General features: G+C 40.2%; 3 protein-coding genes across 7 annotated transcripts; 1 reads left to right on the forward strand and 2 right to left on the reverse strand.

Annotated features, from left to right (window-relative positions):
• Positions 1–768: 768 nt before the first annotated feature.
• On the reverse strand, positions 769–7,659 carry lipea (lipase, hormone-sensitive a). 2 transcript variants are annotated; one of them, XM_026301153.1, is made up of 11 exons: positions 7,596–7,659; positions 5,944–6,191; positions 5,142–5,426; positions 4,880–4,970; positions 4,648–4,793; positions 4,363–4,548; positions 4,090–4,242; positions 3,815–3,959; positions 3,111–3,338; positions 2,119–2,510; positions 769–1,836 (listed from the first exon to the last, which is right to left on the reverse strand). In XM_026301153.1, the coding sequence occupies exons 1-11, from the start codon at positions 7,612–7,614 to the stop codon at positions 1,582–1,584; spliced, it is 2,148 nt and encodes a 715-aa protein (XP_026156938.1). In that variant the 5' UTR covers positions 7,615–7,659; the 3' UTR covers positions 769–1,581. The 2 variants fall into 2 exon arrangements, with proteins under 2 accessions (XP_026156938.1, XP_026156939.1); XM_026301154.1 differs by lacking the exon at positions 7,596–7,659 and adding an exon at positions 7,246–7,579.
• A 4,691-nt stretch (positions 7,660–12,350) lies between these two features.
• slc9a3.2 (solute carrier family 9 member A3, tandem duplicate 2) lies at positions 12,351–22,718 on the forward strand. Of its 3 annotated transcripts, none has more exons than XM_026301151.2 (16): positions 12,351–12,851; positions 17,316–17,618; positions 17,889–18,049; positions 18,345–18,423; positions 18,650–18,827; positions 18,953–19,173; positions 19,291–19,493; positions 19,573–19,662; positions 19,760–19,830; positions 19,916–20,045; positions 20,150–20,286; positions 20,518–20,641; positions 20,796–20,969; positions 21,387–21,432; positions 21,544–21,630; positions 21,704–22,718. In XM_026301151.2, the coding sequence occupies exons 1-16, from the start codon at positions 12,569–12,571 to the stop codon at positions 22,003–22,005; spliced, it is 2,589 nt and encodes an 862-aa protein (XP_026156936.1). In that variant the 5' UTR covers positions 12,351–12,568; the 3' UTR covers positions 22,006–22,718. The 3 variants fall into 3 exon arrangements, with proteins under 3 accessions (XP_026156936.1, XP_026156935.1, XP_026156937.1); XM_026301150.2 differs by having other exon boundaries at positions 12,353–12,851; positions 21,387–21,441; XM_026301152.2 differs by lacking the exon at positions 12,351–12,851 and adding an exon at positions 15,161–15,804 and having other exon boundaries at positions 21,387–21,441.
• olah (oleoyl-ACP hydrolase) lies at positions 22,719–25,480 on the reverse strand. 2 transcript variants are annotated; one of them, XM_026301171.1, is made up of 7 exons: positions 25,347–25,480; positions 25,092–25,222; positions 24,712–24,850; positions 24,468–24,567; positions 23,947–24,116; positions 23,749–23,831; positions 22,719–23,344 (listed from the first exon to the last, which is right to left on the reverse strand). In XM_026301171.1, exons 2-7 carry the CDS (start codon positions 25,219–25,221, stop codon positions 23,202–23,204), a joined length of 765 nt encoding a protein of 254 aa, XP_026156956.1. In that variant the 5' UTR covers position 25,222; positions 25,347–25,480; the 3' UTR covers positions 22,719–23,201. The 2 variants fall into 2 exon arrangements, with proteins under 2 accessions (XP_026156956.1, XP_026156957.1); XM_026301172.1 differs by having other exon boundaries at positions 25,092–25,288; positions 25,383–25,462.
• Positions 25,481–26,010: the final 530 nt, after the last annotated feature.

Here is a 26,010-nt window from a genome sequence, read left to right on the forward strand (position 1 = left end):
TACTGTTTTAAATCACTGAGGTATTTTTAACAACAGCTTCTTCAGACACCCAGTAAAAACTACTTCCACACAGATCAAATATTCTCCTCACACACACTTTTCCAGATGTACAGGAGCTTTTGTTGGGTCCCCACCCAGAGAACAGGCACCGGGATCCTGCAGGGGCACAGCTGCTGGACAACAACAAGTTGTTTCAACAAGTTTGATCACCTTGATGTCATTGTTGATGGGTGTACTCAAGGTGGCACCCATTGTTGTGTAACACCTGTACTCATAGCCACCAATGCTCTTACCAGGACCAAGGCAACAGTATAGATTGCAGCAAGAAAGATGACACAGAAGGAGTGCAGAAAAACTGTATGACACTAATAATTTAGATTTCATTTCAAAAGTCATGACCCTGAAATATTTATACACAAGGAAGATTTTACTGTCCTCATTAGAAGTGTACGCAACGAATATCAGGAAAATGTGGAACAACACTGTGATTTGAGTTTTTGATGTCTGCCAACAGACCTCTGAAAGTGTGTGACCCTCTGCCAGTAACATTTTATTATGTTTGGGTTTGAAATGTGTTGCAATTAGGTTATTTTTTCAGTAACAATCTGCAATATAGCTTGTGTACTGTAATAATAGCCATCAAACCCATGATACTGACTTGAACATGGAACTTTTCACAATGTTTCTACATAATACATGTTACGCACAATTGAAATGCAATGCCAGATTAAATACTGGATCTTCCGATTTACACGTAAAACAACCTAAAACAGGGTCAACATGTTTATTAGGGGGCTATTCAGGATGCAACACCCAGGTTCACTGCTGAGTCCTAATTAACATTGCTTATCTTCTAATAAGCCTACATTCAATATTTCAACACCAGATATCATTAATGTTTTAATTTAATATAGATTTTAAGTATAACAGTGTTATATATTTACCAAAAGTCAGTATAACAAGTTACTCTTACACCTACATCCACATACTGCTGGTAAGTACAAGGTGAAGGCCTTTATAGAAAGTAAACATGTGATAACCTGGCAAATCCAGATTAACGATAAGAAGAAAGAAGAACACTCACTGTATCAGTAATGTGGTTCCTGTAGAAGTAAACCCTAAACCTTGATCATCATTGGTAATGGACACAAAGCGTTCCCCTTCATATACAAAGAATACATAAAAACAGCAGCGTTTAAATCCAAGGCACAGCAGCTCCCACTACTGTAATTAATAAATATCTGCTTGGCTTCAAGTTACTTATTACAATATTTTAAATGTGTGTTTAATCTAAATCTTAAACAGTAAATCCTCTTGGAAAAATACAAATTAGTTTGCCATCATTTAGAATCATATTAGAAATATGAAAATCTCTAGGTGCTCTCTTGATCATTGCTACATACAGAAAATGTTGTGCAATATAGGTGTTAAGTGCAGTGTCCCTGAGCTCCCTGCAGTTTTACAGGTTTTGCTGTGGATGCAACTTGTTGTCTTTTCTTAAATGTATTGCATCTCCCCCACCACATTATATCAGAAATGTTTTTCATCTAAGAACAACAAAGCCCAAGTCAGACAGAAAAATCAGCCTGATGGATTAGTCTCTTCTGGCCTCGGCCGCTTGTGCAGAGGATGTATGGGATGTTCTTGTTGGAAGATCTCCTTCATTCGTGCAACACAGATTTCAGTAGCGATCTCTGTCTCCTTGGCAAGCTGTGACAGGCTGAGGAAGCCGTGAGGGAGGTCCTCGACCACCGTCAGACTGACTGGCTGACCCATGTCTCGCAGCTTCTTGGAAAACATCACAGAGTCATCAAGCAACGCATCCAGGGCAGAGGCCTGTGAGGAGACATGGAATAATAGAAAAATAAGTACAGTGTGAAACCAAACAGCTAAAGATTTCTATAGGAAATAAACTATAGCCTAAGCAATCCCAATACATTGGAAGTAAAAATTACGAACATACAGTAATTTCTGTCTCTGCTTAAGTTATTGAAAATAAATACAGCTAAGTGGTGAAATAGTCCGAGGGGTCTAAATGAGGTTTTAAAATAAATGAATAGCGTTTCTGTAATATAAACTTCACCCTCAGCCACACTCTTTCTTTCTTTCCCCTCTTACCACTATGTGCACTGGCGGCAGGCCTCTCAGGAGGTTGTTCGGAGCCAGCAGAGGCGACACAAATGGGTTCCTGATGATAGGAGAGGAGGTCGGGCGAACAAATGCCAGGCACTCGGAGCGCAGGGGCTCAAAGTCCTGAGGGTAAACCATGTGATCTCCAGAGTTTGGAGTGGAGCTGTGAGGTGATGTTCGGTGTGTTTCACTGCTCTGGGACCTCCTGTGTGAAGATGACCAGGAGTGTGCTCCACCCGGGCTCCGCATTGGATCCAGAAAGGACTGGATCCAGTTGGAAGCTCCCTGGGTGAGTTCAGTGAGCAGCAGGGCCGTGTCTCTGCCCAGAGAGCTCAGACTGCTGCTTCCTTCTGCAGGCTGCACCGTCTGGGACTCTGCACCTGGGACAGAGATGATCTGAGGTTAACAAAGGAAACAAAGACAATATAGAAAACGAAGAAATAATACACGAGTGTAGCTATTCAACATGTAGCTGTAGCTTCTAAAGGTTGTCTGCTGCCAGACAATATGAAAACCAACTTCTTTATGTATGTAAAAAGTCTAACATATTTATTTGATTGAGTGATTAAGAACATCTAGAAAATTGAGCTCCTTATTCAGATCTACAGTGTGACACTGAGCTCATGCTCTGGCATTTCAGAGCATTCCAGTACTCACATGGGGTAATTAATCATTTCTGGCTAACCAAAAATTATTATTAAACCAGTAAGCCAACCAGGCAGTGCCACAGAGTGAAAATGAAGCCAAGTCAGAGTTGATACAGACACTGTGTTTAGTGTAGGAAGGAATCGCTGCCTTGACTTCAGGTTAATTATTTTCATCTTTCTTTCCTCCCACATCCTGGTTTATGTATATATGCTTTTGATATTCTGTTTTCGGTTCCACTGCTGCAGGAAAGTGCTTTTGTGTTTAATGAGGCATGAAACAGCACATCTAATGCTGCACGCGCACACACACAAACATACTGTACACCCACATACCTGCATAGGCATTGATGCACTTTGTGAGAACACTCAGAGGCAACAACGGGTCGATGAGCGTGAGCAAGCGGGAGGGCGAGGCGTCAGTGGTGAGTAAGGTGGCGGGGTACGCAGCCATGATGCCGTCAGGGACTCGGACACCGCTGGATATGGCCTTCATGGACACAGTGATGCAGAGGTTCCCACCAGCACTGTCACCTGCAAGGCAAACTCGCTCTGCTGTCGACCCTAGGAAACACACTCAACTATTAGCATCTGACAATATTCAAATATATTTCAAATAATTTCAATTATATTATAATTTCAAATATATTAAAGAACAAAGGTGGTAAAACAGGCTGTTTGGTAGATGCTTTTTATCCAAACCACTTTACAGAATCATTAGGGGTGGAAACAATTAGATTTCCTGGTTTTTGGTTTTGTTTTATCAGTTTACAGTATTATTTCTATTTATTGGGCAAAACAATGAATCTGAAGAGGTCACTTTCATGACATTTTCTATCCTGACTATAAAAACTATAACCAAAATAACTGATGGTTGCAGCCTTAAACCTGTTAGCATCTGTGCTATACTTTTCCCTGTATCTTTACATTTCTCTAACCCTTTGGCATAAAACTCATGCATATAAGACTCACCTAACATTTATCCTCCATGTTGATTTACTGTGGTTCATTTTTATCTGACTCTGTTGTCATACACTTACCCAGCAGATGACAGTTCTTCAGTGCCCAGCAGTAGGCGTAGAAACACTCCTCCAGAGCTCTGGGGTAGGGAGCTTCAGGTGACAGGGAGTAGTCGACAGAGAGGACAGGGACGCTCAGCTCTTTCGAAAAGTTCCGAAGATAATTCTGACATGAGATAAACAGAAAAGACATTAAAAGATGTGTGACAACTGTAAACCAATATCTGCTGCTTATTCTATTTGTTACTGACTGTAACACTTTGTAGTATTGCAAGCTCAAGCATTGTGTACAGTACCTCATGGGATTTGGATGTCTGGGACACAAAGCCCCCTCCATGGAAGTGGATGAGCAGCCAAGGGGAGTGAGGCTGCTTCTGCACCCAGGGGAGATGGGACGCAGTGATGGGGGGAGGATCAGTTCGCGAAAAAGTGAGCAGCTCTTCACTGTCCTGGAAAATAAGAGAATAAGTATTCAAATTCAAATTTGACCTTAAATCAGTGCATTGAGAGTCTGGTGAAATGTCCAAGGAGACAGAAAGTTTACAGCACCTCATCAAATGAAATCTCACCTGCCCTTCTCGAAGCTCAAAGGAGATGAGACGCATGTGCACCGGCCCTGGGCCCCAGTGAGCAACTGGAGGTGACACTGTGACAGACAGACTGGGGTCTGAGGCCAGAGGGAGGCATAGAGGTACAGGAGGCACAGTCAGAGTGAAATTTACTTGCACTGGGTTGGAAACTATTCTGTTGAAGCCCTGAACAAAGAAAGACATGCAGGGGATTGAGGACAAAAGCATTAAACACGATATCAGCTACTTGCACCAGTGAATGGAAGAATATTTGACCCTGCGTACTGTTATGACGCCAGACTCTGTGAGGTTCCAGAAAGACTTCCAGAATTGCAAGTCCAGGTTCTGGGTAATGCGTTCAAATGCAGCACCCCGCAACTCCGGATCAATGACATATTTCCCTGATGTGAGGAGGGAAAGGGCTGCCATACCTAGAGGAAGAGAAAAACTGGAAATCACACCAGGAACTTCCAACAGTGTGATGATGTCAATATTAAGGGGAAAAAAAAAGACTCACCCAGTCCAGACTGCTGCTTACCATACCTCTCTCCATAGGAAATCATGCTTATGACGACAGTCTGTAGGAATGGGCGAAGTGTAGGTGAAAACTGTGAAGAGAGAAAAAGAACTGTTTGAGAAGGAGAGTGTTAAATGACTGATCAGAACAACGCAACCAACCAGAGTCACCGAGTGCTGCACTTGAGTCACATCTGACGACATAATCAGTCTCCACAGTGCTAAATAAAGCTTTGAGAAATAATTCAGTGTTGCTGGCTGACCTGAAAGCCCAGACAGCGGCCGTAGAAACAGGCTTTGTGCATGGAACTGTACTCCTGCACAAACCTGCTGCTCAGGTCTCTGTCCTGCTTCGTGTACAGCTGGCCGCAGTCATTGTCATTGATCAGCCGCTGGGCAAGATGGAGCAGGGCACGCAGCTGGCACAGGGCGCGGCAGTATGCCTCCATCTCAGACACATTGTGGTCCGCTCTGAAGAAGGCACCATTGTAATTGGAGGCAATGTAACGGCCTTTGTGAATGATGTGCAAAAGGCAAGACTGCAAGACCTGAAAGAGAGAAGGAAAACAAGCAATTCATGAAAAAGAAGAATGAAATTTAAAAAACAAATATACATAGAGGGAAGGAAATTGCCTTTAAAAGGGAATTTGTGGAGTGACCATTATTATAATAATAATAAACTGCTTAACAATTCTCTCCCCAGGTTTTTTATAATATCAAGTACTAGATGCCCAAAACACCAAAAAAGTAAGTTTTTAGTTCAGTACTAGCGTTGGGGCACAAGTACATTCACTAAGAAAATGACTGAAAGCTGCAATTTAGATCATCTCTCCTGCATCTCTCCTGCAGTAATCTGTCATTTCTGTTACAAAAAATGAGAATAAAACACTTGATTGAAATATATTTACAAATGAATAAATGTGGTAATTCAGTCAAATCACTGTTTTTGTGTAACTCTCTGAATGTGATCTTTAAATTAGACATGTACAAGCAATGATAGCTCTAATAACACAGTCCAGTCCAGCTCTGAGTGAAATACTATATTCACAGTGAGATCAGTCATACCTTAACCAGGGTGCGGTAGCCATTCCCAGGGGTTTGTGCATCAAAGTCGTAGTGGTGGTAGACAGCGGTGAAGCTGGAGACCACAGGCTCCAGGGCTCGGCCGTGTTCCTGAATCTGTTTCATACATGTGACCAGACGGTTGGCAACGGCGCCGTACGGCAAATCAGAATGGCCACACGAAAGAGAAATGTTGTCTTCACATACTGTCTCCAGTGCCGCAAACACAAGCTTATAATCCATATCTGGGGCTGGAAGAGAAGGAGCAACTATTAAAACTCAGTGTTTTTCTTAATCTGACTCTGCAGCTATCGACACAGCAGACATGAGGTGCACTGCATGGCTTGACCTCATCTCATTCAAAGATCCACAGTGATTATACTTTGTTATCTGTCTGGTCAGAGGTTGAGGTCCCAGTACAGTCTCAGAACAGTACTTTAAAACTACATCCCTTTGTGTTAGCACCATGCAGTGAGTTGACTGTGATGGCATCAATAATGGAAACAGTTTTAATTACAAATGTCATCAGTCCAGATATAGCTTTTATTCTGGCCTCTGTATAAGTGATTCCTCTCAAACACACAGATATGGCTATGATGGGATAATTGAGCATCCTTTTCAAACATGACTTGGATATCTCTTACTATATTGATTGGAAATATTGAAAAGCAGTATATCAGCAGTCTGTGTTCCCCAGATAACGGAAAGGAGACTGAAAATGCAAACATCACATGCACAATTCGATTTCAAGTTGCTGCAATATTCCTAAACACTGGAGGCTTTATCACAGCTTGACACATGCTTCATGTGTGTGAGATTTGACATATTCAGACATTTTTATATTGCTAGACCTCAGTATGATCTGTAATTTGACCACAGACAGGGCCAGACTTTGGCGCACACACAAATCACTTCTTTATTCTGTTCTGTTGTAGTATCTGAAGATCTTATCTCCCTGCGTGATGGTCTGAATACAGTTCTAGATTTAAGACTAGAGGGGGTTCTGCCTTATTATCATCTTTACTACTGAACACTGCCCAAACTTTTGCACATGCCAGAACTATTTATTTATGTTTTCCATTTTTAATCAAAGAAAAAGCAACATTGCACTGAAACCTAAACAAAGACTTGGTTTAAAATGAAGGGTTGAGTTTACTTTCCCCTATAAAATAAAGCCAACAACGTTACTGTATTGCACACCGCTAGCCTTGTCAAATATTAATTAACGATCCAGTGCCTCAGTTTCTCATGTTGTCTCAGGTGAATCCTTGTGTTTTGCTGAACAGGTGATAAATACAAACACACCTGTTGGCCACCATCGATATCAGCTTCTTCCAAAAAAGCCTCTGCGCTGGCTTGAAGCTTTTCCAGGCATTTCAAACAAAATCCAAGGCCAAAATCCGCGACTACAATTAGCGTTGATGAGAAACGTTAGCTAACAGTTAGCTACCGGTTTGCTACGGGTGACGAGTTCGTCCGTAACACTCAAGTTTGAGGACTTTAACTTGTCAGCCGCCCTGTTGCTTCATACACACACGTTCAAAAACAGTAACATTATTTTATATCGTCACCAACTCTGGCGTTGTGTGAAAAAACACGTCACATTTGTACCAACAAAACAACAGAAATGTCTCTTCGCAGTGTTTTAAACTCACTTGTGCCACAGACCCGCATCCTCTTCCTCGGTGCTGCGTCGTTTTGTGGCACACCGCGCACAGAATGCTGGGTAACTACATGTTGGCGCCGCCTGTTAGCAACAGGTAAATCAACATGTGTGTCAACATCTGGACAGCTGCACATTTCTTGTTCCTCAGACTCCCTGAAATAAAAGAATAACACTTTAAAGTGATCCGTTTACATCAATACAGACACAACTGATTAACACACACAGCACCCAAACGTTTTTAATTACATATAACATACCAGATATCTGCAAATTAAATAACATAGAAGAAGAGTTTTTTTGGTTGTTGTTGGATAAACAGTGTTTGTTAATATAAGAATCAGTTATTTCACTAAAAAGTTCATAGAAACACAAAACAGGTTTTCTTCCATTATATTTGCAATCATGTCCGTGATATTTAGCTAAACAACTGATATTTTGAGACCTTAGGGAGGTTTGTACAGCTGCAAATGTATGACTTGTTTTCTGAATCTTCTGGTTTAATCTCAGTAGCAGAACAGGTGAGATATGCACAATCTTCAGGTCAGGTCTAGGGCTTTAAAGATCTGTATAAATGTATCATATTTAATAATTTGTGGAAATTTTATTGCAGTCAATGAGTTCCCATAGGAGTGAGTGTTGTTTGTTTCTATGTGGCCCTGTGATGGGCTGGTGACCTGTCCAGGGTGTACCCCTGCCTTTCACCCAAAGAGAGCTGGGATAGGCTCCAGGAATAAGCACATATAGATCATGGATTGGATGGTTTTAATCATCCTTGGTGATGCTCCCCCAGACCAGCACTGCAGCTGCCTTCAGTCTGTGCCTATTGTGGGACTGAGATAGGGATTAATTCAGCCATATGAGGATATTCCACGTCTTTAGCCTGAAAAACTATTCAAGTCTTTGCCTGTATTTTAAGGATCATTGTTTGAATAAGGGATGAAATGTCATCCAATATGTTTTTTGAGCATGTGTCTGAATCTGTGCATAGACTGCTCCAGTATACATCTGCATTTTCTCAGCAGTGAAATCATAAATAAACGCCAGTGTTCCCTACACGACGAAACAATAATAAAACCACCACTATGTTTGTTAGATGAGCTGCTTTGAGTCATGAGTAATGAGATTTTCCTTTTTTCCTCTCCATACAATTCCTTTTTCCATTGTTGTGGTAAAGATTGCTTTTGTTTCATCAGTCCACAGACCTCTACAGGGTTTGTGTATATCTTTGAGAATTGTACCCTGACGTTTCTGTTTTTGAGGCTTTCCAGGTATTTGCATCTTGTGCTGGGGCCTCTGAAGTCTCCTGTTGATCATTGACAAAGGGAGGTGCACCCAAATCCTGGAGTGCATATTGAGTTGCTATGCAGTCAAAAAGAGTTTTTTATTCACTATGTAAGTGAGTTTTTTTTTTCTTTCCATTTTTTTTTTTTTTACCATTTCCTCATTTTACTCTGGACCCAATTGTTTGACAAACAATAGCAACTACCTCTCATATCTCTTTGATGGACTTCAGCTTTTTGGATTTCCTTTTACTCAAATTGATCTGCAACTCCTCCACAATCTAAAGGGCAACTGTCAGCTCTCACTCAGCTCTGAGCCCTGTATGAGCTCTGTTGCGCATGAACCGACATTGAAACGACACACAATTGCCCAACATGCATTAAAGTAAACACAAAGTGAACAAGAGTCAATTCATTTCATGGGCTGTATATGTTAAATGGGCTGTATCTTCCACACTGTTCTTTCCTGATGTACACCTCCTCAAATTAAAGCTGAGACTTTGCTAAGCACACATGGAGACACACACACACACATAATAAAAGAATATTGATTTAAAAAGGAAATGCTATATACTGCTATTGGTTATTCTTCTTCTTGTTTTTGTGAATATGTGATATAATTATGAGAGTCTCTAGTGGCCACTGGTGGACGTGCAGTGCTCTGGTAGTGATTCACTTGTTTTATATCCACTCTGATGTGACTGATGAAATGACAGCAGGTGCAGGCTAGGACTTAGCTAGAAAACCTGCAGTATCGGTTTATCAGTAATATAAACACTTTAATCATCGCCACTATTTCCTCTCTTATCTCTTTGAATGTCATAAGGACAAGTGAGGGTTTTCCTTACAATAATCTATGGCATTGAATCTCAGAGGTACAGTAACTTCATTTAACTGAAAACTATCTCTGTGAAACACCCACCTAGGGCTGATTTACATTTTCTCTAAATCTAACAGCTTTTAAATGACTTATTTGGTGATTGTACAATACAGGTGCCATCATGGCCACATTACAGCACTGATATAACGCTCTGTAGAAGGTATTTTGGTTACTGAAGACAATACCCTGTTCTTAGTTTTAATGTGATAGTTGTTATACAATGAAAAAGGAAAACAGATTGGTGCACATATCAAATATCATCTTAATTAATTGGTACTGAACTTTTTATGTAAACTGTAAAATGATATGTCCTTCATTCAGCTAATGTGCAGGTTTTACTGCTCTTACTTATTATGCAATTTGACACTATAAACAGACACGCATGGCAGAGCAAGATGAATTTTCCTAAACAGCTACATTCAATAGTGGGAACAATACAGTTGTATTTGCTGTACGAAGTTTCAGACTGCTTGAGACCTTTTTTCAACCTTTTACCAGAGCCGTATTATCATTGTATGAGAGTTTTAAAACAACCGGGTTGTCCAGGCCCAGGTTATAGATATCAAAAAACGTCATTAATTTATAACAGGAATGTTTGTTGACAACATTTTATGTGAAGACAAAGTCCTGTGTCACTCTGATTAAGTTATTGATAAATAAAATTTCCTAAATCAATCATTAAGGAAAAATGTACTAATCCAAGTACAAACACAGAATCATTGTAAATGATAATGACAGGAATGAGGAAAATATCAGACTTTTTTTTTCATTGGCTCTTCCTTCCCATGACTTAGCATTCTTTTAAGGTGCACATTGTGTTATATCTTAGGTTTGCAATGTTTTTGTACTTCATGAATCAAATAATGCAGTCAAGGGTCAGGTGAGGGCTCAGGAATCAGGCTTTGGTTAGGCAGAATTCATGTCAGGCAGGGCTGGATGTGGTGAGCACCATAAGGTAACATCACAATCCGGCAAAGGGTGTGTGGCTGCAGACCTGCTTTTATGCAGAGAGCATAAAAGCAATCTGGGGAAACAGATTCTGGTGATTACTGGGCATGGGGCCGGTACAGATACAGGTGAAACCAATCAAAAGTAAGTTCAAAAACCCAGGATCCTGACATCCTGTACACATCTGACCATCAAGGTCAAGACCCAACTGCACCCATTTCACTGCTGCTCTGGCAGAGACCCTTTGATTAGCCCTGACCTTGGATACAGGTCTCAGGCTAATAATATCTTAAGGTGGGGTAGCAAGTGATACAGCCAATTTACTCATAAACTGTCAACAGAGCTGCCATGCAAACAGCTTCTCTGAAGTCCATGCTGGTGCCCCACAAGAGAATGCATGAAATCAACTCTGCAGGTTTTAGTGTAGTTAAGAGGAGTCTTTTTATAAGAGAGCCAAGGAAAAGGGTAAGTAACATACACACATTATTGGTATTGAATCCTCTGATCTACAGTAGATCCTCATGTGTCTTATCTAGATACATTCATTTCAGAAAGTTTTTAGATGGATGTGTCACTCCAAATGATCTGTCTATCCAAATTATGTATCTATCGATCATTGTTTTTGTTGGATGAGGATGTTGTAAAATATTGGATTTTTGGAAAGTATCTAATTGCATATTTCCTCTGTCTCATATTTAGGACCTGACTTATCCAGAGTGAGCAAAGCACCTCGAGGTCCCCTGAAGTCACACTAGGAGCTGATATGACTGTTGTAACTAAAGGGATTGTCACCAGCTGGGAGACGAACCTTGATTATAGGAAAGAAACATCACGTTCAAGGCAGGGTTCATTTCCAAGCTGTGTCACCTAAACACGTGTATAGTGGCAATAAGGGCTCAACACAGTCTGCGTTTCAGAGTGTGGAAAAAACTCAAGCAGACAGGGTCAAATGGGTCAAATTACCTTTCTGTCCTGTGTCATGTCATGTCATTGGATACTTACTGTATAACTTTATGTAAAACTCAGAGAAACACGTCTGCACAATGATCATCACAGGATGCCCTGAGGGAAAGAGGGTCTGTTTTAGGGAGTGAGCCATTTAGACGACACATTTTTTTTAAAAATTGTTTTAAATGTTTATTTCTAACACACTTATATCTAAGTACAGTGTAGGAGAATAAATCTACATGAGTTTCATTTGTCAGTTGCACTGTAACACCTGATATGAGCAGAATAGATCAGAGTTAATCTGGAGACTTAACATGTATTTACATTTAACAGCTTGGTTTTGATGTCATGTTCAGATCAATAATTGCCCATAAATGAAAACATGTCTCTGCATTGATTTTTTTTTTTTTTTTTTTTTTCCTGCTCAGATTGTGTGTGGAGGCCTGAGGTGGTAAAACTGCCCAGTAAGACAGTAGGACAAAATGCCAACCTCTAAGATTTGATCCCTTGGTGGGTCTTGTCCCCTGGGAACTGGTTCAGGTAATGTCAGTAAACTTGGAACATCAGTGACTCAAAGTGTTAATGTACAATAAAGTCTCAAGTTCATCTTTCATTTTGAGTGAAGTGGACAAACTAGCTGATCTAGGTGTGAAGTGGGAGGCAACAGAGAAGCATCACAATGGGCTGAACTTCACCTGCTGTAAAAAGCTGTATCCTTGGGATAGAGGAGAGCAGACAGGAGGCTAGTACGTTGTGTCCAGACTGGGATGCATTTAAGAACAGAGTGCAAAAGACCTGAGATGGAAGGAGGAGACGATTGAGAGACTCACCTACAATCTGGGTCTGACCTGAGCACTTCAGTCAATACTTTACTATAAGGATTTTCCAATAAGTGTTTTCCCAAACATGACACCTGCTTGGCGACGTGCTCTTTTTCTCTGCACACTGCTGATGGTGTCCAGAAGCCTAAGCCTCGGCAGTGAGAACTTCACAACAGACACTGTAAAGACAGGACAAGACATCAGATCCAGCAGTGGTGGTGAAGGCAACTCAGATTCGGCAGCCGGGAACGATAGTGACCACAGTCCACCCCTCACCACCGTTCCCATCGTCTCCTGGAAGTGGCATCATGTGTCTGAGCCGTACCTGGTGGCCCTGTGGATCCTCGTCTGCTGGCTCTGCAAACTCAGTAAGTTTTGTTCATTCACTGTTGATCTGTCCTGATTTGTTGTCTATCAAAAACAACTCTGTAGCTTAAAGACAGAGTGAGAGATGCTCAGATGGTGAGGAGTTTTATTAGTGCACAGTCCACGCAAAAAAAACGGGCAAAAATAGGAAACTGGACAATCTGTGGGTAATCTCTGCTTCCCTTTCATCCCCTGCAGATTTAATATAATCTAACTGATTATTACACATTTCACAAGTGTAGGTTCATTTTTTTTTTTTTTTTTTAACCATTTTGAAATCTGATCAGGTCAGGCAGAATTGTACATTTTTCACAATTACTGTTTTTCACTCGTCATGATGTTAATGATGTCTACATTGACTCCTACAGAATTTGGTGGTGACAGGTTTTCATAACAGCTTCAAACTGTGAAAAAATAACACAATTGCACCTCCCAGGCTGAAAATAACCTTTATCTGACCTCTTATTGCACCGGGACGTTGACCGCACATTGCAGTGTGCACAGAGCTGTGGCTGTTTTAGAATGATTGAAAGGTTTAAGCTAAAGGGCAGCCACTGTTCAGGAGGATATGTTAGGTCATTAGTTAATAAGATATGCTTGACTGTGCAGCTAAATGTTCTCATAGAACAAACTTAGGAATGGTCATCACATTATATAAGTGGATGAACATTAGCAACTGTGCTAATTATATAAATTCCAGAGTGAAAACCGTATTTTGCCAAATGATACCTCAAATAACTCAGTATTTGGTGTAGCTAGTTCATGGTACATCTGATGTGGAGTGCACATCTAAACACAGGATCCACTGGAATTGTTCCAAACATTTATTCCTGATCTTGGAATATGGATGGATGGATGATTTTTCACACGTAGTCTAATAAGCATTAGTAGTCACATATCAAACAAACGCAATGATATGGTTAAAGAAACTTTAGCATTTTAGGTTTTGTTCTGCATTTACATACAGACACGGTTTGGAGGGGTACAAAAGGATTTACTGGCCTGGGGTGTGGTTTTAGACTCTCCTGGGTGTGGCTGTAGTGAGTAAGGGAAGGTGGCTTAAGACAAATTCAGTTATACAGACATGAGATTATACAACACCAGATGTACTTTATTTTAACATGAGTTGCTTATTATGTATGCTCACACCCATGTGAGAGCTAATGTATGATACCATTCAACTAATCCATGTAATCAATGAGGCTGTTGTTTTATTGTCCTGCTCAAACAGGGCAGGACAGTCCACCAAAGAAAACATTTCGTCAGCATGTTTTCTGACTCACTTATGATAGTGATCATATTTCACAATATAAGCTAATACCTTGGAAACATTTTTTTTGTTGTCAACAATGCCCAGACTGAGTTAGCTTTATTTTAAATAAGGTAGTGTCCACTGTTTATATTATTTATTATTGATAAATCATATCTTAATACTTCTGGTGTCGGTGACATTAAAGCCTGTTTGTTCCTTTTGAAGACATACATCTTTAAAATCAGGATGGATATATATCATCATGAGATTTTATATATATACACACTTTAATTTCAAAAACTCACACTAACTCCATAAACAACTGGGCACTGCAGTTTTTAGCAAATGTCACTCAAACAGGAGTGAATAGTTTATTTTTAGCTGCATTTAATACACACGGTGCAGTGGTGAACTGAATATTTGCAGCAGCAGGACATCATATGTTGAATTTACTCAGAATAAAGCACAGTGAAGAAACGCGTTACCCTGTGGGACAGTTTGACCATGGTGGAACTTTATGGCACTGAGAAAATAATATCCAATTTTAATCACACAGGCAATACCTTTAGTGGCATCAGTTTAATTTTGTTTTTGGTGTATAGAATAAAAACAGATTTAAATGAGTTTAAAAAGATAAATAGTTCTGTAATGTCCATAAGGACAAAACAAAAAAAATATGCTTCTTATAATAGTTTATTTAAGGAAATAGTGGAGAGTGTTCTCTTATGTCAGGGGAGTCTTTAACTAAGATTGAGTAATGCCTGCGTCAATCATTACTAAGCACAGAGCCATGAGACGAAGTCAGTGGAAATGTTTCTAAGCTGAGGTGCAGGTGTTCATTCAACATCTATTAAATAACCTCTGCTCCATCACTCACACCCTGACTCCCAGACACACACACACACACACGCACACACACACACACACACACACACAAAAATGTGACTTTGAGACATGTATGGTTGTTAAAGACCGGAAACCACAAATGTGTTGCAAACGTGACTGAATAACCTGAAAACCTTCTTGAACATCCGTTTCTCTCCTTTAATCCTCCAACCCAAACACACACACAGCCTTGGTCAGAGAGGAGATCCTGTACATATAAAAGGCTGAGTCCAGCATTGTGCACACGTCTTCACTGCACTGCTGCTGACCACAGTCTAGGAATGAGGCCAGGACACAGACTTGGAGCAGTGGAGAAGAAAGAAGACAGCAAGTAGTGAAAAGATAGTGATAGTAAGCAAGAGCGAGTAAGAAAGAAGAAGCACATCTAGCAGCACATCTAAGAAGTCAGTACAGGTTCAGTCTGGTCTTTGTGCATAAACTTTTACCTTCTTGATTAGTTGTGCGAGCGAAGTTACGAAGGAGCTTTTTTTGTTTGTTTTTTTCACTGTGGCTCCTCTTTTTACTCTTTTTGCTCTATTTGTTTGATCAAATGCAACACAGCAGATATGTTGTCTGGTTGTTGGGATCAGTCCTGCTGATCTGCCCCATCTCAGGGGCCACAGCTGGGACGGATAAAGCTGCTCTAATACATCAAGAACCACATCTGAAGACAGAGTCCAAATTGAACTTGAATCAGACAGAAAGTGACCATGGCTCGAATGTCACAGGAATACTCATCCTGACCTTTAAATGGCACCATGTGGAGACCCCTTTCCTAGTCGCATTATGGATATTGGTGGCTGGTTTGGCTAAAATGGGTATGTCACATGTATTTTATGTTATAAAATGTGCTAGTAAAGTGTGTTTTTTATTATTACACTAGGAGATGTGGATAATGGGTCATATGGGATGAGATTTGGAGTTAAGACGGGCCGAACTGTTCACATTGTTACCCTGTTAGATGTTGCAGTCTGACAAATTCCTCTGTACACAAAGATAATGTTGAGGTTCAGTATATTCAACCCCCCTCATGTGAAATAATTACAATGTCACCTCATTATCACACACTCTGGACAACTCTTCCACCTGTAAGCATGTTCATGGATTAAACTAATGTTATATTTTCTCAAAATTATCAAACAGAATGCAAAGGAGAAAATGCTAAATGTAAATATGTATACCACCTTTTTACCTCAAAGTGCTTTATAATTTGCTTCTCATTTACCCATTCATGGTAGTGGAGTTGCCATACAAAGCCACAATTCTTATTTAGCTAAAGGTCAACACAAGCACTGACCTGGTTGGATGTTTTAACTTTGTATTAAAGCCTAACCAGAACAGGGGCTGCAAATTAGCTTCAGCTAGGCGCTCTGAATGCAGTACATTGGTTGCACTGCCTGTATTTGTGAACTGTGGATTGTATTTCTATAACTACTTGCAAAATAAACAAGCAAATAATAAAACCTGCTTCATCAGGAGTGTGTAGTTGTGGTTTTGAATTAAATTTAACCAAACAACACCATGACTGCTGTGGCATTTTGATTAAAAACTTACTAAAGTGTTCTAACTTCAAATGGAGACAAAGGAGACAATTGTAACAAACAGTGTCACTGCCTGCAGTAGTTTATCAAGAAAACATGCCGTTCCAAAGAACAGAGGAGTTTCTTCTGTTTTTATATATGTACGAATTGAGTTAGAAATGCCACGGATTATCAAGAGGTTTACACCTTCCAGAACCACTTCATTGTTTGGGATTTGTTCTTCCTGAATACCAGATGCTGAAGAGCTCAAGTGCCAAAATAAATGAAGAAAGATGCATTGTATTTAACACCACCAATCTCATGCCTGAATTTAACACAGCATTGACATACAACAGACTGAAACTTGATCTTCAACTACATTTGAATTGAACATAACAGCACAACAAAAGTCTAGCCCTGTGGGCTGGAAAAACAAATCAATGGGTCGATTGTCATGGCTCACTAGTCTTTATTATGAAATAAGTTTGTGTGACACCTTGTCAGGCCGTTAAGTAACCTCTGCAGTTAAGCAGGAATCTGTGGACCTTTATATGCACAACCATGCTGGTTAATCTTATTCCCGGAACAAAAAGTGACACTGTCTCAGTCGAGTGCAGCAGTTGATCATTTGCAAATTTTGCAATCTCACAAGAGTTTTATATTTATAGTTTGGTTACTATTGAAGGCGTTTCAAACTCCAGCCACAGGACAATAATGAAATACAGGCAGTCTTCTCCAAATTGTCAGGGATTGTCTCCCATTAAACTGTTAAAACAAACAAACTCTGGTACTCTCCTCTCTTCTCTCAGTCATTGAGGCCAACCACCATGTGACCAGCGTGATCCCAGAAAGCGCCCTGCTCATCTGCTTTGGCTTCATCCTGGGTGGTATAGTTTGGGGTGCAGACTTGACACAGACATTCAAGCTGAACCCCACAACTTTCTTCTACTTCCTGCTGCCGCAAATCATGCTCGACACGGGCTACTCCATGCCGAACAAGGTCTTCTTTGGCAACTTGGGGGGCATCCTGGTCTACGCTGTCATTGGGACCTGCTGGTGCGCCGCCACCTTGGCGTTGTCGTTGTGGGGCTGTCAGAAAGGAGGAGCGATGGGTAAGAGAGAATTTAACTTTATTTCAGCTCAGCAAACTGAAATATTTGTGACCAGGTATAAAATAGGAGCGATAAGAGATTAACCATGAGTGTCTGTACTAAATCTCATGGCAAAAGATTAAATGGCTGAGACATTTAAGTCTGGACCAAATCAGTGTATCAACAGAATTGGCTCAAAAGGGCCTGATATAGGAGTTCAAGGCAGCTGGTGGATTATAAACGCTTTCAAAAAAAGCCAAATTATTGAATGTGCTCTCCTGTGTCCTATAGGTGACCTGGACATTGGTTTTATGCAGTACCTCCTGTACGGCAGTCTGATCGCCGCTGTGGACCCTGTAGCCGTCATCGCTGTGTTTGAGCAGGTCCACGTCAATGAGGTCCTTTTCATTATGGTGTTTGGAGAGTCGCTGCTCAACGACGGTGTGACAGTGGTTTGTATGATATGATGATTCTTGAGGTTACTTAAGAAGAATATGCCCTTCAAAGTAAACACTACTGTTAATACGCAAAAGAAAATGTGAAGAAACCTTGTGACAAACAGTTCAATGAAACCAGAGGAGCTTGAGAAATACAGCAACTACAGAGAAGAAGAAATCTTATTAACTGACTGATTTATATTGATAATTATAGATTATAGATTATAGCATGGCTGTATGCCACATGTTGTTATTCTATACATAAAAGATACACCTTTTTGTGTGTGTGTGTGTGTTTTTCTTCTCTTAGGTACTCTTCAATGTATGTGATGCCTTTGTTACACTGGGAGGATCAAAAATCAATGCAGTGGAGATCATCAAAGGAATAGGTGATACCTGAGACTTAATTACCTTTTAATAGTGTAGAATGTAACTCTGCATGTATGCATATATGGCTCAATAGACACTACCTATAGTTTGGTTTTAGAGATGCTGTGTGTGCAGAGGTGTTAACATAGAGCTATTTCAAATTAAAGTGTCCATTAAATAACCTTTATAAAAATGTTGTTGGATAACATGATAATAACGGCATGTGTCATCTTTATGTCTCCCTAGTTTCCTTCTTTGTGGTGGCGTTTGGCGGTTCCCTCTTGGGCTTAGTATTTGGAATTTTAATCTCTCTCCTGACCAAATGCACAAAAAATATCCAGATTATTGAGGCAGGCTTCGTCTTTGTCTTGGGATACCTCTCCTACCTGACGGCTGAGATGCTCTCCCTGTCTGCCATCCTCTCGTCAGTACTTCATTAAAAATATGTTTTTTTATTTCTGTGTCAAGTTCCTATATTTTTATACAATATTTATACAACACAGGATCCTGAACATATTTCAGTGCATTAAGTGTGTTTCTGTTCTGCAGGATCGTCTTCTGTGGTATATCCTGCCAGAAATACATCAATGCAAACATGGATGAAAGTTCTGTCAACACAGTCAGATACGCCATGAAGGTTTTCGCTAACGGATCTGAAACCATAATATTTGTGTTCCTCGGCATCTCCGCCATCGATAAGACAATCTGGGTGTGGAACACAGGCTTCATCCTCCTCACACTCTTTTTCATCTTCGTTTATAGAATCATTGGTGAGATTTTTTCTTGTGCTCACATGTTTGAGTGGTGACAATACACAGGCCAGTGTCAAAAGTCACAAGGCAGGCTGTGTTTACATGTGTGTTTTCATGTGTCTATGTGTACTACAGGCACATTTGCCCTCACCTGGATCCTGAACAGAACCAGACTTGTCCCCATCGGGTTCGTAGACCAAGTGATTATGAGCTACGGTGGCCTGCGAGGGGCTGTTGCATATGGCCTGGCTGTGTTGCTGGATGAGAAAAAGATAAAGGAGAAGAATCTCATGCTCTGCACCACCCTGATTGTGGTGTACTTCACTGTCATCCTCCAGGTAAGGACTTCTCGGTCTTGTTGTGTAGCTAAAATAGTATATTTGTGCGTTTTTTTTCCTGAAATTATTTCTTTTGCAGGGAATAACAATGAAACCACTGGTCACGTGGCTTAATGTAAAGAAAGCTTCAGCATCTGAGGGCAGCCTCATAGAAAAAGTGCAAAATAAGGTAAAGCTCCAGAAACTGCACCTTTTACAGAACTAATAGCAAGAACCATAAGCTGTCAGTTTGCAGTTATTACAGTCTTTCTCATGTTGCTGTTAAGGTGTTTGATCATATTGTGGTTGCCATAGAAGACATATCTGGACAAATTGGACATAACTACATGAGGGATAAGTATGTAAATGATTTACCCACTGCAGTGACATTTTATTGTTTGCGTCTGATTGAGGTCACAATTATCTCTTGTCTTCCTGTGAAGGTGGAATAATTTTGAGGAGAAGTGGATGTCAAGGTTTTTGATGAAGTCATCAGCCAGGAAGAAGCGTGATAACATCTTCTCTGTCTTCCATCGGCTGAACCTCAAGGATGCCGTGAGCTATGTGGAGGAGGTGAGGGTCATATACTCTGTTTGTTGGCATTTTTTTATCAAGTAGATTTTGTTCTAGTGGACAGTAAACAGACATAAGGAAATACTTTGGCCTTGTTACTGCAGGGTGAACGTAGAGGCTCTCTGGAGTTTATCCGCAATGAAACTGCCTTCATTGACTTTAAGAAAAAGTATGGTGACAAATTCTCAGAGGTCATGTCTGATATTATGGCCAACACCTACAATACAGTGTCCACTATGAGGTAAGCCAACTCTTTACTTGATCTCCAGCACAATCACTGAAGCTGAAACTACATTGCAAATCTGAAAGTTAAAAATAGCAGATAGCAACTATTTTCACTGAACATCTACTCATTAGCTCTGCTCAGACACTGTCCCCCGGTGGTCACAATCAGTAACAGCAACTATTTTTCACAGCACTGCACCTGTGTGATGTTGCATTGAATAACTGGAATGATTTGTTTTCCATGCAGAAAAGATTCTGTGCCATCAGTGAGCTTGGAGATGCATGAGCAGAGCATGAGAGAGATGAATGCAGCTGAGGAGCTTAACAGTCACCACCTGCTGCAGCAGCATCTGTACAAGAGCAGGAAACAGGTGAGCATGTTCAGTGATGAATATATACAACATTCATCACAGTCCTAAACACTGAAACTCAAAATTAAACATTCACCTTTTTGTTTTATGAGTGATTTTTAAATCCTCACACTGACTCTTTTTATGTTGTCATCTGTTGTTTTCTGCTCTAAAGCACCGGCACAGGTACAGCCGGAGCCATTTCGATGTCAACACGGACGAAAATGAGGTGCAGGAGATCTTCCAGAGGACCATGAGGAGTCGTTTGGAGTCCTTTAAGTCTGCAAAGATGGGAGTCGCACCACCAAAGACGATTACAAAGCACACAAAGAAAGACCAGCAGCAAAAGGTCAGAGCCTGGGGATTCAGTTTCATCAGACAAGGAAATGTCAAGCACTGAAATCTGCCACTGAATGTCAGATTATAATTATAATTATAATCTTTTATATTTATTTGTCTGTTCAGTAACATTTAAGTTATATTTTTACCAATGATGTACTATATTATTTAGACATGCAAATGATTGTGTCAGGATAATGTTTAGATTTCTGGACTGGATTATTCTGTTATCAAAAACAGTTTTGCAGAAAGGTCATTATCAAGGTGACACATTAAAAAGTATAATGTTGATCCAACACTACAAATAGCACCAGAGATTAAAGAAGAGTCAGTCCTAATAGTCAGAAATGTGTATTAGAGTGTTGCTTTGTTACTTGGTGTGTGTTTAAAATGAAATTCACAGCTTCTGTGACTCCTCTAACTGCAGATGCCAAATGGAAAATCACTGGACAAAAATAAAAGCAGCTATTCAGGTGATGAAGGTTTGTATCTGTGATGCCGTTTTAAAAACACAGCTCCTACGATAGAACAGATAGCTAAGGAACGTAATTAAATTAACATGAATTTTCTCATTTGTCTTCTAGATTTTGAGTTCTCTGAGGTAGACAGCGCCTATGGCTACGATCCATCAGGCAGTTCACGCCCCATGAGGATCGCCTACAGAGCAGGAGGTAAAACTAATGCACAACTTTCACATCCCCTCAAACCCTGCCAGCACTAATTCAGTTTCCATCTTTCATCCAGCTGGAATTGAGAATCCGGCATTCATGCGGGACCTGGACAACACGGCAGCGGGGCAAATCCCTCCGTGGCTCGTAGACACTGAACGTGATGGTGGCGTGGCTGCTCCTTCACAGCGAGCCCAGGTGAGGCTGCCGCAGAGCCCCAGCAACCTGCGCCGCATATCTCCTCTTCGCAGCAGCACCTCCTCCACCGACTCCTTCACGCTGCCTGACGCTCCTGCCCCACAGCACAGGAACAACCAGCAGCTGCCGCCTCCTGCAGATGCACCACCACCATCGAACCGCCACACTAGTCACCTTTAGCTGCATCTCAGTTCCATTTCAGCTGCCAAGAACCTGGCTGCCAGATGCACAGAACCTGACCTCAGACTTTGCACTACTTTCATTTTTTTCTGTTTTATTCATTTGATCGTATGGATTTAAACAAAACATTCACATAATGTTGCTGCTGTGACAGCTCCTCTTGTTGCTCTAACACTGATCTTCACTGAGTAAAGGAAAGCTGCACAGTGGCATGTTATTTACCAGCACACAGAACATTGTCACATTTCCTACTGTGGTGAACCAGTCTAAAACTGCAAATTAGTTAAGGACCTTTAACCTGAATGTGATGCAAAATCAGTAGGGATATTCATAGAATGTTGTTTATAGTATATAGATGTTTATAAAAATAAAGAAAAGGGGGATTTGATTAGTGGTGCGAAATCAGTTCAAACTCTATAATCTGAATGTTTTTGTGTTTTCTCACACACGTCTCAGAAAAGTACTTGAGGCTGAGTATTAAACTTGAAGAATCAATTGTAAAAAAGATTGATAAAATTTCACATGTATGAAAATTGCATATTTATTTGCAAATGAAATGTCTAATATATGGAAATGGATGTCCACCATCTCAACTCTATGCACATGGCCAACATTTACAAACATTTTATGTACCTTTGTCTGGGCATAGATTTGAATGGTGTGTATTTTAAAATGTAGATTCTAGATTAAAATAAAGAAAATACATTTTTGGAGTCAGTGTTATAATTTATTAACAGTGAGTCAATAACATTGCATTGAATAGTTTCTTAATCTAATAAAAATCTACATAGAGGCAGGACAGAAGTTTGTCACCTTGTTCCTTGTTTGTGGATGATGTCCAGCTTCATATTTACCACGCCTTAACATACCAGATGTTGGTGAAAAGATATTTACTTTTTTTAAACACTGGTACCAACGTACATTTAATTCAATATCATTTAGGCTAATTCAGACTGGGATTAAAACAGAAAAATAACACAGTAATGTAATCTGCCTGTAATATTTAGACTTGCCAATAAAAGTAGTTAAAGGGTTACACTTGTTCAGTTACATTTATCATAAGTGGGGTCGACACAGTTTAAAGGCGTTACACTGCTAAAATGTATTAAGTTAAACTCCAGCACAATTAATATTAATTAGAAAAAATATTTAAGTCATTAGAGACAATATAAAGTATGTTAATTTGGCATATTTCATTATAAATAGTCCATTTCTGATGCTTCCAGATGCTTTGTAACATAGTCCAATATTATTTTTTCATTTCCACAATCCTTCAGGTAAAAATGAGACCCATCCAGCAGCCTGACAGTAAAATCTCCTGATGTGATGTCTTTCCAAGCTGTTAATAAATAAATAAATGAGTAGCATTAATTACAGTACAAACAGGGAGATGAAACGCAATTAAATATTCTTGCACTGACCATCTTCAGTCAACGCAGTATACTATTTTTGAAATAAAAAGAGACTGCATCTTTTGTCTATTATGTGTTGTAGTTCTCCATTAAGATGTAGGTTATCTGTCTTATTTGTGATGTGCACTGTTTAGATTTGGTATTAATTCTATAAACTTTTAAACTCCTATGCAGTTCACAGATCCAAGCTGCCTTTGCAACTAAAATTATTTACAGGCATCAAATGATCCATGTTTTCTCTTACTAAGCATCCTGAAACCTGTATCCTGTTCATAGGATGGAGTGAGTAAGCGTGGTGAACCCCTACAGCATCAGTCATCAGATATCTGACCTTGTAAGTCATGAGGAATGTCGTCCTTTCCATCAAAACATGTGACCGGGCAGGACAGGAAGGGACTGTCTGGCTTGTTATACCTGCAGGAAAAAACAGTAATTCCAATCACTACTATCATCCAGTCTGAGTCCAAGTTATACATTAAATGTCATGTTTACAGTCACAATATGAAGGACAAGCACAGGTGTTACCCACCTGTAGTTCTCCACAACGTGCAGGTCGGCCTTCAGGGCAGGAAGGAAGAGCTTTAGTACTTCAGGGTTTGCCAGCAGCTCAGGAGGAGTTCCTCCAATCGAACTCAGCCACTGGAGAAAATCAGTATCTGATAATTCACTTCTCTTTGGGGCTTTGATGCGTGTCTCTGACTAAAAGACAAAGAACACCATAGTTAAAATGGCCAAACTAGTTCCAAACAAAAAACTAATAGGGAAATAGCAGTATATTTTTTGGTTTTCTCTTTTTATATTGTACTAAAGGGCTTGATCTTCTCTCTTCGACTGACTCTACTGGTATATGACATCTTCCAGTTTTCAGTTCCAGGTTTGCAGCATCACAGATTAATTCATTTGTTATTTGCTCTCCTGATTTTTTCTGATTCAGTAAATAACCACATGAACTCACTTTTGTAGAGAATATTTAAAACAACGGTCAGGAAAATTAAAATATGAGTTCTATGAAAAATATCACTGAAAGTGCTACAGTGTGTGTTCACTTACATAAGGTGCAGATGCACCAGACAGAAAGATGTGAACTGGTTCGATGTTGTGAAGTTTCTTCAGATCAGCTGCTACTGCAAAGCTCGTGAACGCGCCAAAACTAAACCAGGTCAGAACAGTTGGAACATGATGTTAGTGTATAATGTATACCTTGTAGGTAATGGAAAATAAAAAACACAAAAACACAACTGTGCTGTGTCATCATGACAGACTTGGTGTTATTTATGAAGCGTTGTTGTCATACCTGTGGCCAAACAGAGCAAATGGCTTCTCCTCCAGCAGCGGCAACAATGAGCCAAGAGTCTCGTCCACAATCTGTTGCATGTTCTGAAAGAACGGCTCTTTGGCTCGACTCTCCCTGCCTGGAAGTCTGACAGCAAACACTGAAAGTGACAGAACAAAAGAGTGTGCAAACATTCCCTTATGCACAGCCACAGTTATGTTTAGTGTTATAAAGGCATGATGATTTTTCCATTTACTTTCCTTATAACCAGACTAACAGGTATTTGCACTTTAGATTAAAAAGTACAATAACACCCTTTCCAAACATCTGAGAAATGACTAAACAGGGTAGGTTACCAGAGCAAAGTGCAGCATTAATACATTATCTTCCAGGTGTCTTACCTTCTACAGAGCTGCTGATGCTTTGTCCCCAGCGGGCGTAGTGTATGGACCCTCCACCTGCCCAGGGGAAACAGATCAGCCTGGCTGCAGCTTCTGGCCTTTTCTTAAAACAGTTGATCACCTTCTCCATCCTAATTTAACAAAAATGAAGATCCAAGGTTGGTTCACATCTGCTTACATGGTTTCTGCTCCTGCTTCTGTTCAAACAGAAGAACAAACATGAAAGGCTGCTACTCTTCCACCAAAACAATTTACCTTAAAGCAAATGTGATGTAAAATATGAAGTCACACTTGTTTGGTGTCTATTAACTTCTCCGAGGAAAACTGGTAATTCCTCATAGTGAAGTGTAATGTTTCCTGATTGACTTCTTTGCTTTGTGTGCAGGGCTAGAGCCCATCTGTGGGTTCTAGGGACATCTACAGTATGGAGTGAGTATCTCCATGACAAAGTGTAGTAGTTTTACACTGTTTTAGTTTATGTCATATCTTTTTTTACATGTTGTGTATAGTACATAGATAGATAAGACACAATAGAAACATACAATGTCTGAAATACAAGATTTTATTTCACAATGTGACAGAAATAATTGAGAAAAAGAAGTTTATGGGAAGTGACGTAATTTTCTGCAGTTGGTATTTCCTGATGGATTTCCCTCTTTTAGGAGGGAGACACAGTTTGGTCAAGTTAGACAGAAAAAGTCAGGATTATGCCGGAAATCATACACGTTTTTTTCCGAATTTGAATAATCAGAGGTAGTATTCATCCATCCATCCATCCATTTTCTATACCCGCTTTTTCCTGAAAGCCAGGGTCACGGGGATCTGCTGGGGCCTATCCCAGCTCTCTCTCGGGTGAAAGGCAGGGGTACACCCTGGACAGGTCACCAGTCTGTCACAGGGCCACATAGAGACACACAAA

Source organism: Mastacembelus armatus, chromosome 11, assembly GCF_900324485.2.
Source record: "Mastacembelus armatus chromosome 11, fMasArm1.2, whole genome shotgun sequence".
In the NCBI taxonomy this organism is placed as follows: domain Eukaryota; kingdom Metazoa; phylum Chordata; class Actinopteri; order Synbranchiformes; family Mastacembelidae; genus Mastacembelus; species Mastacembelus armatus.

What these genes read in the sequence shown, in the direction of transcription:
- lipea (XM_026301153.1), bottom strand. An exon ending in GCCGCTGTCTGGGCTTTCAG is followed by an intron (nt 4,971 to 5,141) that starts GTCAGCCAGCAA and finishes CTCTCTTCACAG; the next exon opens with TTTTCACCTACACTTCGCCC. An exon ending in AGACATCCAAATCCCATGAG is followed by an intron (nt 3,960 to 4,089) that starts GTACTGTACACA and finishes ATCTCATGTCAG; the next exon opens with AATTATCTTCGGAACTTTTC.
- slc9a3.2 (XM_026301150.2), top strand. Translation starts at nt 12,569, where the DNA reads ATGACACCTGCTTGGCGACGTGCTCTTTTTCTCTGCACACTGCTGATG. An exon ending in CTTCGTTTATAGAATCATTG is followed by an intron (nt 19,174 to 19,290) that starts GTGAGATTTTTT and finishes TGTGTACTACAG; the next exon opens with GCACATTTGCCCTCACCTGG. An exon ending in GATCGCCTACAGAGCAGGAG is followed by an intron (nt 21,631 to 21,703) that starts GTAAAACTAATG and finishes TCTTTCATCCAG; the next exon opens with CTGGAATTGAGAATCCGGCA.
- olah (XM_026301171.1), bottom strand. Translation starts at nt 25,221, where the DNA reads ATGGAGAAGGTGATCAACTGTTTTAAGAAAAGGCCAGAAGCTGCAGCC. An exon ending in CTGGTGCATCTGCACCTTAT is followed by an intron (nt 24,117 to 24,467) that starts GTAAGTGAACAC and finishes TTTGTCTTTTAG; the next exon opens with TCAGAGACACGCATCAAAGC. An exon ending in CACGTTGTGGAGAACTACAG is followed by an intron (nt 23,832 to 23,946) that starts GTGGGTAACACC and finishes TTTTTCCTGCAG; the next exon opens with GTATAACAAGCCAGACAGTC.